Below are 16,391 nucleotides of genomic sequence, written 5' to 3' on the forward strand. Positions count from 1 at the left end.
TTTTATAATAAGAATAATCTCTCTAAAATAAGTTTACTCCTTCCATGGCACTTTCTTTTACATACTAGGGTTAGAGGGTCGGATTAGTGTGTTTTGACAGAAAATAATTACAACTTCCGCTGTCCGTGGCATGACAGGCGAGTGATGAGTTTGCACAGTTCAAATAGAACAGCTCTGTCAATTACACAGAGCTTTAACGCAACACATGCTAACAACAAACCAATCCCCACAGCATCCCTTAGCACCCATTCTCAGTGTTATCATCAGCGAGACACTCCGTGCTTCTTTATTAGAGCGTCTGCACAGGCTTATCTTGTGTCCCAGACTCCTCCGGATGCACAGTGCTCTTCCTCTACGTCTGTCTGTCTCTCTCTTTCGTTTCCCACATGTTCAATCAGAGATAAAGCTGAGGCATTGTGTGGGAGAGTGCGTTATGGTACTGATCGATGCTCATCAGTGAGTGCCGCTACTGTGAGGAAGCTTCCCGCTTTATCACCACACAGCAAGAGCCCCATTTGAGCTACTCATGATGGAGGTTTCTGGTATACAATGTTGCGCTTGGGATTCTCTTCTTTATTGGGTCTGTATGACTATCTTATGTCTCTTAATATCTCAAATATTTTCATAACTGCTGACCCTAAATGATTTCAAAATCATTTCTCCTATCTCAACTTAATATGCAGAGGCTACTTCAAAAGGTCTGCAAAGATCAAAGTGCACAATAAACGGAGTTATGGAGTTATAAGCTGCGTTTCATTTCGAAGGCTGCATCCTACGGAGGTCGCATTTGAAGGCTGCATACGTCATAGAGGCAGGCTCATTTAAGAAAAGTAACCTTTAGATTGCAAAGTAAGAAAGAAATTACAGTATTTTACACCTCACGAGGAATAACAGTCAATTTTATTACGGTTACTTTTCTTAAATAAGACATAATTGATGACGTATGCAGCCTTCAAACGCGACCTCCGGAGGACGCAGTGAGACTGTTGTGAGACCGCTGAACCTGGGGCCTGTACCATGATGGTAGTTGAACAAATTAATCCACAAACTTGGATTAGTTCCAAATTGACAAAACCAAACCACTCCAATCTGGCTTTGATGGTACCATGATGCTGATCATCAACTTTCTCTGTCAACTTGAGCTTTGATCCTGAGTTTGTGGAGCACATGCACATGTATGCGTGACATCAGTGGCAAACAGCCAATCACATACTGTGATTCACTTCTCGCGAGACAGCCAGCGCGATTCAAAACTCTTTTGCTGAAGGTTAAGAGATTGAAGAAAATGAAGAATTCAAACGCATTTACACTAAAGAAAATACTTGTCCATGAATGCGGACAAATAAAATAAATATTGTTGCTCTATCAGTGCAAGTGAAACTTTAAGTTAGTTTATATAGTTAATAATATATAGCGATAGACACTCAAACATCTAAAGTCACATGTAGTCATTTTTAAAGAGTTATCTATTGATTCTACAGCTTATTTATATTACATATGATCTGTATATATTAATATTCATTTAAACTAAAAGCTTAATAAAAAATGATAAACTAAAATTGCTTGTGTATAATGGATTGATAATAATATAGATCATATTATAATTATATAAATCATATATAAATCATAAAATAATTCTAATTATCATTAAAGCCAGACAATGTCATCGTTAAGTATTTGTTTTTATTATATAGTGACCTTTAATTTGGAGGAAGAGAAACTGGGGGAGTGACTTATTGCGTTGGATGTGTTAGTATCACTTTGCTCACATTTGATTGGTCCAATTTCGGTTTGAGATCTCTTACCCAGAACAAAAACGGCCCCAGAGCAGGTTAGCCGTGGAGCGCAAGTTACTATGGTGATAAACACAGCTAAAAGGCAAGTCACTTTCATGGTACCTAAAACCCAGGATTGGCGCAAACTAATTTGAAACTTACCTGGCTAGCCAGTTATTCTGGCTTCATGATACAGGCCCCTGATCTAAACCAGGTTGGATTTATCTGGATTTGTCAACTCTAAACCTACTCTGAAACTCAGAGTTTGTTCAGCTAGCTTCATGCAACAGGCCACAGGAGAATAAAAAGGAGAGCAAACAAGGCAGGCAACGAGGAAGGACAGGTGGGGCAAATAAACCAATAATCAGACAACAAGAAGGGCGGGGTTAAGACATCCATGTTGAAAAAAACAGCATATGCTGGTTAGGTATGTTTTGAAGCATGGCAGCTGGTTTGAGCTGGTTTAAGCTGGTCCTCAGCTGGTCATGAGCTGGTTTAAGCTGGCCAAGTGCTGGTCCTAAGCTGGCCCTAAGTAACTAGTTCCAGCTCAGGACTAGCTTATAACCAGCTCAGGACTAGTGATCGACCGATATTGATTTTTTAGAACCGATACCGATACCGATAATTGGTGTGTTTATGTGCCTGATAACCGATATGCAGAACTGATATTTATTTACTGTTATACTTCTGTTTTTGACACTGAACACATTCCAACACCACTGAACTGAACAAACCATTTTATTTATAACAATCACTCCCTCCTTGCATACAAAACATCTTATTTATACACCAATAAATAGAGGGGTCTGAAAGTGCAAAAAATAAAAAAGTGCACATTTACTAAACTGTTTTTGTTTAAAAAATAAAATCTTCGATGAGGCAAAAAACAAAAAAACAAAACAAAACAAGGTCAAATAAATAAAGCACATAAAAGTAATTTTAACCAATTAAAAATAAAAAAATAAAACAAACAATCTAAACCACCTGAAAAATAGCATTGTTATTTTAATGTAGCTTAATACTCCCAGTTGAGCAGAACTAGGTTGTAGTGTAGAAAACAGTCTTTCAGCATTCTGCCCCGTAAGACTGCTTCATTTTTTTGTTGAAAATTAGTAGTCTTTCATGTTAATTTTAATCTTACAAAAATAATTTTATTTAAAAAATGCATCAGCAGCAACACTAATGTTAACAATAAGCAAAATAAATGTAGAATGTCTAATGTTTTCAAATGGAGATAAGAAATTAAAGACAGGAGTCATATCAACTTTGCAGAAATGTAATACTTCATTTTAAACTACAGTTTTAGTAGATTTTATAAACTGTTTAATAGGCTAAAGAGTGAAGAATAATTTGCTGGATAATGTTAAATAACTGAATAATGTAAAATAACTGAATAATATTCTCTGGAATATTGGAATATAAGAAACGAAACATCGTATTTTATTGCATTTCCCAACTGGTATGTTATATCAGAATTATTAATAATGTTTTGTTGTTCTAGATTATGAAATATCTGCTGACAAAGCGCTGTTTATCTATGCATTAACACAGAACTATAATCAAACTGCGATCACTTGCGGATATAATAAATAATTAATTTCCATAGAGTTGTGTTTACTTGGATGTTTATTAGCGAATTAATCGTAATTATATAAACATTTACTATATAACCGTGTTTTAAACCAGTGAATCATGGCCGTGCTGGACCATTTCCTGATCAACCCGCTGAGTGAAAAGCAAAATGCAGACGTCTTCATGAGACTAATGATGAGCATAGACAACAGAGAGAGAATTAAATTCAGCGCCTTTATTCCCAACATGTGCTCATTCATGGCTGTATTATTTAATTCATGCAAAGTTACATCTTTTTTGGAACAGGACTTGACGGATTATCTTATATGACTCCGTGAGCTTGTCTCTATTTCTTAGAGATAAGCTGCATAAACTAGCTACATTTCAGGCATTTATGTAACACATCTAATTTGTGCATTAATGGCTGTTATGTTAAATAAAGATTACTAATTACAGCAAAGCAAGTAAATATACTTTACCAGTGCACGCAGTTGTCTCGTCTCCCCTCAGATGCACTGTAATGGCGATCCTGCGCGCAATTCTCAAAACACCCACAAGATGGCGCCGTTTATCGGTAAATCCGATATAACAAAACCGATAACCGATTATGGTGAAATGCTTAAATATCGGGAAAAATATTGGTTATTTGATATATCGGTCGATCTCTACTCAGGACCAGCTTAAACCAGCTCATGACCGACTAAGGACAAGCATAAACCATCTCAAACCAGCTGCCATGCTTCAAAACACACCTAACCAGCCGTGAACACAATCACAAGCCATGTGCTCAAACAAAACATGACAACATGAAAATATGCAGACGATGTAAACATGAACCACATGCTACACAGAACACATCAACACACACGTGGACAGAAGAGCGTTTTTTTTTTACAGGTACCAAGTATCTATAATATAAATATGGAATTTAGAATTTAATTGATGCATGATGTGCGAAAACAGGTGTGAAGTTCGAATGTTTCCCACAACCAGTTAAAAACACAAAGCAATTTCTGACATCCAGTACAAAACACTCCATACCTGTCATAATCGCCATTGCACAGAGCTCTGACGGGGATTTTGAAGGCTTGCCACACAGGGTTTAGTGTGTTTTTCACCACCTCTGTCTTATGACAAATGGTAAATCTGTAAGATAAATGTAAATAGTTGAAAATATTACAGTAATGCAACTTTGAGTTTGAAGTCAAAAGTTAACGCATATGAATAATTAAATATATTTTTAAATGCCTTTAAATTATTTTTTCTAATCTCACTTTTAGTATAGGTATAGCACAGCATTTGTTTATCAGTAAAAGATTCATATGCTGCGTCCCAATTTGCCTACTTATACTATGCACTAAAAGTATGTACTGTTTTTGTTAAGAAAAAGTAAATACTTTTGAGTATGTAGCAGAAGAGTATGCAAGCTTTGGGACATACTACTTCATCATAATTGTGTCTTAAACGGACGCTCTGTTGCTTAGTTACGTGCAACCTGTAACCATTTAAACTGCCCTGTCAATCATCTTGTCACAGTTAAAATGTTCCACATTCAATTAAATTTAATTTCCTACCATTTCGGAGAGAAATGTAGTGGCAAGTTGATCTGGCAGTCATGGGTCTTTCATGCTGAGAACTCTCCTCATGTTTGCATAATGATGCATTTAAAAGTTAATGACCAAACGGATCATTATAAAAGTTCACAATGCTGTTGCAGATGAAATATAATGTGGATAACATTTAATAAATATCTTATAGTTTAGGTCAGGTTAGGTCAACCCCTTTATCTTAACTGCTCTGCTTAACCGTCGGTCTTGCACATGCATCATGTTTGTAGTTTTTAACACTTTTTATTCGTGTTTTAGTTCTAATTGAATCCTCGTCCACAGCACAATGGGTTGTGGGCAATATTAGCCATTAGAGTTTGCACAGATCTGCACTTCGTATTCTAACAGGAAAAAGTAGACCATCCGGGTATCTTTGGAATACTTATTTCAACATACTACGGTTTGGGACACGATAATTCTAATTTCAAATACTATTTAGGACGGATAGTATGCGAATTGGGACGCAGCAACTATGACCCTCTTAACCAGTTATTTATTTTTAAATCAAAGCCAAAAATGTAACTGATCAAAAGTTATTTTCTAAAGTCATTCCCACTCTATAGTGGAATTTAATCATCATCAGAGCTAAACAAGTGAAACACTAAGGGCTAATATGAACACTAGCAGGAGACTGCATCTCTACACGTGTAAAAAATATGGTACGTATATAGTTTGAAGAAAGTTGTTTTATTATTGCATTATTATAGATTTGCACTGAGTTTACATTACCAGTGTGTTTTAATGCAGTCTGAAATATATATAATCTGTTGTTTGTGGTGTGGGTGAGAAAGGTGAAGAACATGGTTGCATAAATTTGTGTTGCATACATTTAGAAAAAGTGTAATTTTTAAACACATTTTTTTTTTTTTTTGTTGTTATAACAATATGTTGATTCTGACAAAATTATGTTCTAAAATGTTCGAATTAACTGACAACGCTTGTTTGAAGACATGTCTCAAATGTGAGTTTAAAACTTGTAAAAAGTAACTGGAATCTTTTTATGTTTTAGCACAAACCATCGCAGAATATCATGTTTGACTAAGCTGATATCACACTTTATTTGGCAGACTTCACTGGAAGCTACACAGAAATAATCTCTGTACAAACATACTGAAAATAAAGTTTTTATTGTTGGAAATTTGTATTGGTTTTATTGCTAAATATCAACAGGGCTGTTTCAGAAACTGAACAAATATTGGACATATTCAGTTTGACTTTCTGAATCTGGCCCTTTAGCTAAACCTCCCTCAAATCACCACAGGATTTACTTTAAAAACAGACTCTGTTCTCTAAAGGACAGAGACATGAATGGATTGCTCAGTTATGGGCTCAGCACACAGTTCAATACTGGCCTTTTTCCTATTTGCTCTCTTACACACACACACACGCACACACACACACACGCACACGCACACGCATGCACGCACGCGCACACACACACATGCACAGCACACACAGTTTACCTCCTGTTCTCATGGTTCAGGAGGTGAAGGCTCTTTCTGAAGTATGTATGTGTGTGAGTTTTAGAGGCCATTTGCATGACACCGTTTTCAACTTAAAACCGAAAACCTATTACGTGTTTTGGCTGTACATTCACATGACAACAGCCTGATAATGACTGTTATCATCTCCATGTAAAAACAAAATTTCCATGTACAAAAACTCAGATAAGTAAATGGTATGTGTATTTGGCGTGCTGTCTGAGGAGAAGGCTCTGAGTTCGGCATTTGGCCCGAACCCAGAGTACTCCCCCCGTATTCTGGTTAGGAAGATAACCAGGCGAGTGTGAGGAGACGGGGTGGTGGAGGGATGCTGAAAAACTGTCAAAGAACATAGGTGAGATGACTGCGTATTTATGATGTCCTCCACTTATGCCGATTGGGTAGACATGTTGATTACTGATTGCTGACTGCTGGTTGGAATGACATGATGATTAGATAGATCATTCGAAAGTGCTCCTTCCAAACTTTGTTAATAAAACATCAATTTGTGAAAACGGTGACGTCATGCGCATGCTTATTACGTGTTCAGTCTATAGGCGCGTAGTGTTTCTTTACAAAGTGACATCACTAAAATATTAGCCTGGCATGAATAATACAGCATTTCAATCTTTTTGCAGATCTGTGTGGGTATTGTTTTGACAACTTGTCGTCTGTATGCGAAAAACACAAAGGAAACCTTTTCTGTTTTTAGTACATCATTGTCATTTAAATGTACTCTTAGTTTTGCTGAAATAAATCTTAATTTTAAAAATATCATGCTTTGCTGTGAGATGGTCTAAGGCCAGTACCAAAATATGCCAAGTAATGATCCATCTAGAGTTGTCATCACAGCGCTCAAAGCGTCACATTTTTAAAATTTCAGTACCGATAGGTACTGAAGTCAGTACTTTTGACAACTCTAGATCCATCTCTGCCTGCTAGTCAAACAACAACAGCAGCTTAACTTTTAGCGAGCCGCCTTCCTGTCTACTGTCTGCCTAATGTAACTGTAATGGAACATCATAAGTAACTGATCTGAAACACTCACTCACTCATGTTAAAGGGATAGTTCATCCAAAAATGACATTTCTTTACTCAACTGAAACACAAAAGAAGATATTTTGAAGAATGTTGGCAACCAAACAGTTCTGGTGATTACTAATTTCCATTGTATGGCCATTTCTTAAAATATATTTTCTAAAGAAGAAAGAAAGTCACACAGGTTTGGAACAATATGAAAGAATTATCATTTTTGGGTGAACTATCCCTTTTAAGTGCACGGGAGACTTGACTCATAATTGATTCTTATTGAATTGGATGTTAGCACGTTGCTAAGCTAACAACATGATTGAGAAGATAAAAAAAGTAAATTTATATATTGTACTGTTTGTAGAACCAAACTGAACAGTAGCTTCAAAACACAGTAGTAAAAATTCTTGTAGCTGATCTACACAAACAAAGGCAAATATATTCTGAAATTTCAGAAAAAATGTGAATAACCCCTTTGTCTCTTAGTGAAGGAATCTGTAATTATTGAAGAACAGAATCAGCAAGATAAGAAGTGATTGTTCCATTTCAAGAGAACCCCTGCTGATCCAGGTGCAAAGGACTATGGGTATTAACCTAAAGGAATTCAATGGAAAGCCATTTCCCCAACACAGAGCCTGGAGATGAGATTGACTTTGTGAGCAGTGTGTGTAGCTGACAAGAATCTGCTTATGTGTCTGTGTTACTCACGTTCCATCCTCATTACTACGATAAAACACTAAGAACGGGTCTGATTTGCCAAAGAAGTCCTTTTTGTCCAGCTTGTTGCCACAAAATTGCATCATCACAGACTCCTGCAGGGTGAGAAAGTTTTAGAAAAGCAGGTTATGAGGGCAATGGGAGTGTACATGTGGATTTAGAGCACTTAGAAGACCTAACACAACAATATCAGTATAAATGAGCTGAGTATTTTGCCATTTGTGGTTTCTAGACAGCTAGCATTATGCAAAAGCTAAATAGCTTGGCATGTTATATTTGCTTCACTACTGTACCCAGATGGCAAGGCTAAAAGGCCTAATCAGAAATCCATTTGACAAGCGTTTAAGTAGACACACATTCACTGTCTGTGTGAGATGCTATGCTCCAGCAGGGAATGGGATAAGGTCTATTGGTCCCTGTTGTGAAAGGCAAATTCCGCTAGCAATGCGGAGGCCTTTCTGTATTTATGTGTGTGTGTGTGTGTGTGTGTGTGTGTGTGTGTGTGTGTGTGTGTGAGCACAGCTGGAGTTCTTGGCACATCATGCATGCTATTACTGAATCCTATGTTTTACAACTAAGATAAATACTTTGAATAGACTATAACAGACATGCTGAGAAGTCAAATGAAATTAGCTCATAGCAAGCTGCCTTTCTTTCTCCTGAATATATAGGCAGCAATTTATGAAATGGAACCACGTAGCTGATTTAAAACTGCTTTGCATAGCGTTCATGTAAAGTGCGCAGAGACTTGGTCAGAATTGATTTCAAAAGAGTTTGTCATTAGCATGTTGGTAAGCTAACAATGTTATGCTCTACTGAACACAAAATTTAATTAGCAAAAACCACGAAATCAACGATGGAAGTTCACAGGATACTTAGCTCATAAGTGATTTTAATAGTTTGAATTTAGCATGTTGCTAAGTTAACAATGTGATATTCTACTACACATAATAATTTGTTAGCGAAAGTCAAAATCAGCAATGGAAATGCACAGGAGACATAAGCGATTTCAACAGAGTTTGACATTAGTATTAGTTGCTAAGCTAACAACATGATATTTCATTAGCAAAAATATAAACCATAAAATCAGCAATGGAAGCTTGCAAGAGACTTGGATCATAATTGATTTCAGTACAGTTTGACATCAGTCATCATGTTGCTAAGCTAGCAAGCAAAGTGATGCTCTTGACACAAAATTTCATTGTTAAAAATACAAATCATAAAATCAGCGATGAAAGCGCACAAGCGACTTGGCTCAAAATATGTTAGCATGTTGCTAAGCTAAAAACCTATTGCTCTACACACAAAACTTCATCAGAACAGTTTTTTTTTTAAACATCTTTGTTGAGTGATTTTGGCCAAGCTTAGGATACAAGATAAGACCTGAATTCAAATGATCAATATTAGCTCTTACCCTGCAGTTGCTAAGCTCCTCAGCCTTCACAATAATTTTCCCACATTTCTTCCCTGGAATCCCCCTGTGTATGACAAAACGAGAGTATTCAGTTCATAAATGTGTTGGACATATTGTACAGAGCTGTCGTAATACATCACAAGGCCAATTTTTCAACAACTTTGTGGTATATGTAATACCATGGCACCTTCATGTAACTGAATCATGTATACTAAGGTATTAAAATAGTACTCCATGGTACATCATGGGGTAACACTTTAGAATACTGATCCTTCATTAATGAATAACTACACAGGAACAAATGAGTAATGAGCAGTATTAACACTTTAGTAACTACTATTAACTAATAAGTAACTCTGAATAATGAATTAGTAAGTAATAGTGCTCAGTTGAATGTGGTAGTTCACTATTAGCTAATCAGTAACTACTGTTTTTTCATTCTTCCCAGAGAACTACTAAGAACTACTATATACAGGTTCATATTTAACATGAATGATGCATAATATATAATTAATTCTAAAGTAAAGGTCATGGTAACCCACTAGTAATGACTGAAGTATTACCAAATCCTTCAGAAGGAATTACTAATTATTTGGATCAGTATTCTAAAGTGAAAAACATGATAACTCTCTAGTAACTACTGAAGTCATTGTAAACTTTTAAGGTTTTTGAACATTGTTGTACAGTAATTCCTTCTGATGTATTTGGTAATACTTCAGTCATTACTAGTGGGTTACCATGACTTCACTTTAGAATTAATTATACATTATGCATCATTCATGTTAATTATGAACCTGTATATAGTAGTTCTTAGTAGTTCTCTGGGAGGTGTGAAAAAAATAGTAGTTACTGATTAGCTAATAGTGAACTACCACATTCAACTGAGCATTATTACTTACTAATTCATTATTCAGAGTTTCTTGTTAGTTAATAGTAGTTACTAGAGTTTTAATAATGCATTACTCATTTGTTCCTGTGCAGTTATTCATTAATGAAGGATCAGTATTCTAAAGTGTTACCCATCATGGTATTACCTATACTATATACTAAATGGGGGGGAAATACATAGTAATAATAACAATAAGACATTACCATGGCACCAAAACAAAACAAAAATCGAAATAAAACCTTTTATTAGGTTACAAAGTACCAAGCTTCATATTAATGATCTACTCATTGTGAAAATATGGCAAAGAAAATTCCCAGCAGTGTGCTAGTGTTCGTGTAGATCAGGCTCTCTGATGGATTCTTTTGCTGTTGGTAATATAATGAATTGACTCTTGCACAGACAGCTCGGTGGATGAAGTCTTGATTAAGGTTTACGAACGCTCTCTCATGTGTACAGAGTTTAAGTGAGTGTAATTGGACTGGGCCTGTGCCATTGTACTCTGGGCAGAACTGATCTGTCATAAAGCAAAGTGAGCATTGCCTGAGTACTTTATTAGAACTGGACTTTATCTATGAAACTGTCAAGTCCCAAAATGAACCCCTATATTATATTATATTATATTATATTAATTATATTATATTATAGATTGTGTACAGTATTTAAAGTTGTTTAACTGAAACCTTGCCCTTCTGCTGTTTAAATATTGATTCACACTAAATTTAATAAAAAAAATATATATAACAATGAGAGAATTTTAATATTTAATGTGAACTTAATCCAGAAAACGAAAACTGTGTCATTTAAAACTCATATGACTTTCTTCTGTGAAACGCAAAAAGTGACTGAAGAATATCCTGGCTGCTCTTTTCCATCTAATTAAGTGATTTAGGATTGGGCATCATTCTGACATTGAGATGACTAGGAAAAAATGTCCCAATTATCCTGAACTAACCCTACACTATCCGTGAAGGAGATTTCTAGATAGCTGCCATCCTGACCCATGTGGCCCACTGTTAAGAGTTTTTAACTCCCTAAATGACATATTTAATTCACCTATAGGACTACAGCTATGTAGAGCCAACACTTATGTTCTAATATTTGGACAATATCTAGTATTAGATAAATGGAACCCACATTTTTAAAAAAAAGTTTTCAACATTAATGATGCCTTTTTTAAAAACATGTAGCCTAACTTATGTTGCCTTTTTGGATTATGAATATATTAAAATATCATCAATGTTCTTTTCTGATTAAATCTCTGTGCTGTCAACTTGATTAAATGTAAAACTTGAGAGTAAATGTCAAAATTAACAGTGCCGATTAATCAAAAATAACATAAGCAAAGACTTTATAATTATTACAAAAAATGTTAAGAATGTAAATGCTTTTAATCAAAGAATCCACAAAAAAAAAAAAAACAGCTCAACCATATTCAAATACTAATAATAATAAGAAATATTACTCAAGCACCAAATCTAATGACCAAATTGAGTGATAAAATCCTACATTTTTAGTTATGTGAGTCATTTAATACTGCTCTTAGAAAATGTAACTGACGTAAACAAGTTTTCATATTTGCTTCATGATGCGCTATATCTTCACTTATATCTAACATTTCAACTTTTGTAAGAGTGAGGATCGGCACAAGATTCCTACATAAAAATTTGTTAATTACTGTAAGTTTGATTAGTTTATTAGTTATAGTTCAGTTGCAGAGTAACAAAAAATGTTTTGCGTGACAAGAACATTTTAAAGAGCCAATCATGATGCAGCAAATATGAACTCTGCTTTGTATGTCATAAGGTGTAAGACAGCTGATAGACTGAAATACAGGTTTTTGCTGTACAGAACTGGAAAACATTACAGTGTGCATAGGCTGGCCCAAATGGAAGACATGAAGTGTGAGAAACCCTGTCATCACCATGACAACCCCAACCTGGGCGACAGAGGGACCCAGCAGTGATATCTAATAAATGCAGATGTCATCTCATACATATTTCAGGGGAGTAATTTAAGATTTTTTTTTTTGTATTTCAAGTGGAACATTATATTGAAATTGGTCATGTTGAACAAAAAGATTTAAAAGCTGAGAACCTTGTACAATTCTGCGCTGGCTATGAATCCAACTAAGGCATAACTGGAGATTAATGATGCAGTTCAATTATATATTTCTATTCTGTACCTTTATAATTCCTAACCATAAGTTTATTATGCAAGGTACAAAGGGGACCTTTTTGCTTTTTTGCTTTGTAAAATATAAAAAAAATAATTTTTAATATAATTATAAAAAGTAAAATAAGCATATGGACATACAAAATAAACAAGATAAATCATCTAAATAATAATTCATTAAAATATATTTTTTTATTATTCATACAGTACACTAATTGATGTTCAGTGTAAGCCAGAAAACATTTCTAATATTAAGTTTTTAAACTTCACCCAATAGCATCCAGGATGCTGCAAAACAGACTTTCTTGAATCAAACACACACAGAAATGATTTCACTCTACCACTTTTTTGTTGTTGTTTTTTTTTTTTTTCTACATTTAGTCCCTCCTGTAAGTCCCAATCAAGATGCATGCATTTGCAATCAGCATCTTGAGTGAGCAAGGTAATTAAGTACTGGCTACACAGCAGTGCAATGGCTGTTTTTTTCTGTCTGTGCGTGTGTAATTATCTCCCCTCGGTCGGCAGAGACCTGAATGAAATAACAAGTATCATTAAAATCAAACTGTAAAGTGCTGCTCCTTTTATCTTAGTTTTTTTTATAGAAATGCATTTAAGAAATGACCCTTACTTCACATTCTCAGAAAGGAATGGATATGATAGTCAAACGGTCGTTATTTGCAGTCCTTTAGCTCATCACTCAAACTCTAATTCTTCCCAGAGCTTCTTGGCACCAGCGCTGTGTTGTATCCAGGCACATTGTGTCATGTTTTCAGTGACTGTTGTCTGTCACACTGAAAACATCACAGCCAATCAAAACATATTTGATATTTAGAACGCAACAGTGACCGCCTACTTTGTCTGCAGATCTGGTTCTGGAAGTATTTTTCACATTCAATTTCTTCATAATAAAGAGTTGTAAGCCATGAATCAAGCCAGCTCTGAGTGGAATCACAACATTACAAAGTTTGTAAACAAAATGTATAAAAGAATCATAAAAAGACAAAGGTACAAAACTGTGTACTTCTGAGGAAACAAACTACTCATCCACTATTTCAAATACATTTCCATTAATTATAAGTATAAAATTCAATATATTTGCAATATATTCAAATATCTAATTTAGATTGTATATGTAGTTTGAAACAATTACGTCATGTGCAATACTTCATGGTGGAGGGTGGTTGCTGCAGAGCACATATGCCAGTTTACATTTGGTAACAGTTCTCTGATTGGTGGATCCCTCTTAGGAATTATGGGTTGTGTAGTTATCACAACGGATGCCTCACAGGATGGGGGGCTGTCATGCATGTATATATATCATAAACTATTAAAAATAACAAAGGCATATAACAAAATTACTAAAACTTTTCAGGATATTCAGGACGATCTGTTTTGCAAAATGGATATTTTATTCTTTATGGTGTTTAATATGAAATTTAAACTGTTTTATCATTTTTTTTTAAATTAATAATATTATAAGTATATGTATATATATATATATATATATATACACACACACACACACACAGTATATCACAGAAGTGAGTACACCCCTCACATTTTTGTAAATATTTTATTATATCTTTTCATGTGACAACACTGAAGAAATGACACTTTGCTACAATGTAAAGTAGTGTACAGCTTGTATAACAGTGTAAATTTGCTGTCCCCTCAAAATAACTCAACACACAGCCATTAATGTCTAAACTGCTGGCCACAAAAGTGAGTACACCCCTAAGTAAAAATGTCCAAATTGGGCCCAATTAGCCATTTTCTTTCCCCGGTGTCATGTGACTCTTTAGTGTTACAAGGTCTCAGGTGTGAATGGGGAGCAGGTGTGTTAAATTTGGTGTTATCGCTTACTCTCTCATACTGGTCACTGAAAGTTCAACATGGCACCTCATGGCAAAGAACTCTGAGGATCTGAGAAAAAGAATTGTTGCTCTACATAAAGATGGCGTAGGCTATAAGATTTCCAAGACCCTGAAACTGAGCTGCAGCATGGTGGCCAAGACTATACAGCGGTTTAACAGGACAGGTTCCACTCAGAACAGGCCTTGCCATGGTCGACCAAAGAAGTTGAGTGCACGTTCTCAGCACCATATCCAGAGGTTGTGTTTGGGAAATAGACGTATGAGTGCTGCTAGCATTGCTGCAGAGATTAAAAGGGTGCTCAGACCATACGCCGCACACCGCATCAAATTGGTCTGCATGGCTGTCGTCCCAGAAGGAAGCCTCTTCTAAAGATGATGCACAAGAAAGCCCGCAAACAGTTTGCTGAAGACAAGCAGACTAAGGACATGGATCACTGGAACCATGTCCTGTGGTCTGATGAGACCAAGATAAACATTTGGTTCAGATGGTGTCAAGCGTGTGTGGCGGCAACCAGGTGAGGAGTACAAAGACAAGTGTGTCTTGCCTACAGTCAAGCATGGTGGTGGGAGTGTCATGGTCTGGGGCTGCATGAGTGCTGTCGGCACTGGGGAGCTACAGTTCATTGAGGGAACCATGAATGCCAACATGTACTGTGACGTACTGAAGCAGAGCATGATCCCCTTCTTATCGGAGACTGGGCCGCAGGGCAGTATTCCAACATGAAAACGACCCCAAACACAACTCCAAGATGACCGCTGCCTTTCTAAAGAAGCTGAGGGTACCTAAACCCTATTGAGCATCTGTGGGGCATCCTCAAATGGAAGGTGGAGGATTGCAAGGTCTCTAACATCCACCAGCTCCGTGATGTTGTCAAGGAGGAGTGAAAGAGGACTCCAGTGGCAACCTGTGAAGCTCTGGTGAACTCCATGCCCAAGAGGGTTAAGGCAGTGCTGGAAAATAATGGTGGCCACACAAAACATTGACACTTTGGGCCCAATTTGGACATTTTCACTTAGGGGTGTACTCACATTTGTGGCCAGCGGTTTAGACATTCATGGCTGTGTGTTGAGTTATTTTGAGGGGACAGCAAATTTACACTGTTATACAAGCTATACACTCACTTACTTTACATTGTAGCAAAGTGTCATTTCTTCAGTGATGTCACATGAAAAGATATAATAAAATATTTACAAAAATGTGAGGGGTGTACTCACTTCTGTGATATACTGTATGTATATATATATATATATATATATATATATATATATATAAAATTCACTAAGGAGCCATCGGCTCCTATGGGGGAAAAAACAGGCGCCAAAAAATTTTTTTAAGAGCCACACAATTAATGAACTTAAATTTTTAAATCACTTACTTTTAGTCATCCTGTTGTGTTTATATATCTCCCCTTTACAGTTTCAGCATTTTCATCTTGTGATTTTTCTGGGAAATAAATGTCACTATTTTCACTTAATACTATTATAGTTTTTGTTAATATTTTGAATCTGAGTAGATTTTTATATTTTCTGTTTTCATTTTTCGTTAAGTTTTAATTTTTTATGTGTGTGTTTTGTTTTTAGTTTTATTTTTGGTTGTTTTTAAACATAGCTGTTTAGTTTTTATAAATTTGTATTTCAGTATTAACATTTATTTCAAGCAATGAAAAAATGTTTTTTAATGGTTTTAGTTAACTATAATCTTTATATTGAATAATATGCGTCAAATAATGTTGTTAGTCTTTTTTTCTATCCTGAAGCTACAACAGTTTACTTTGAATCAAATGAAAATAAATATAAATACATGGAAATAAATATATAAATATATTAAATTTGGTTTGTGTAACCAAATAACAAACAAGGG

At 35.5% G+C, this 16,391-nt stretch overlaps 1 protein-coding gene across 3 annotated transcripts in view; it reads right to left on the reverse strand.

Annotated features, from left to right (window-relative positions):
• The window catches only part of LOC127511505 (copine-8), a 174,512-nt gene that overhangs the window by 68,492 nt on the left and 89,629 nt on the right, over nucleotides 1–16,391 (reverse strand). For 2 of the 3 annotated variants that reach the window (XM_051892341.1, XM_051892343.1), the window contains 3 exons: nucleotides 9,596–9,659; nucleotides 8,173–8,276; nucleotides 4,389–4,493 (listed from right to left, as the gene is read on the reverse strand). In XM_051892341.1, the coding sequence (XP_051748301.1) occupies nucleotides 4,389–4,493; nucleotides 8,173–8,276; nucleotides 9,596–9,659 (273 nt within the window). The remainder of the gene's footprint in view (nucleotides 1–4,388; nucleotides 4,494–8,172; nucleotides 8,277–9,595; nucleotides 9,660–16,391) is intronic. The other variant, XM_051892342.1, reaches the window with a different exon arrangement.

The sequence above is a fragment of the Ctenopharyngodon idella genome, chromosome 4, assembly GCF_019924925.1.
Source record: "Ctenopharyngodon idella isolate HZGC_01 chromosome 4, HZGC01, whole genome shotgun sequence".
In the NCBI taxonomy this organism is placed as follows: domain Eukaryota; kingdom Metazoa; phylum Chordata; class Actinopteri; order Cypriniformes; family Xenocyprididae; genus Ctenopharyngodon; species Ctenopharyngodon idella.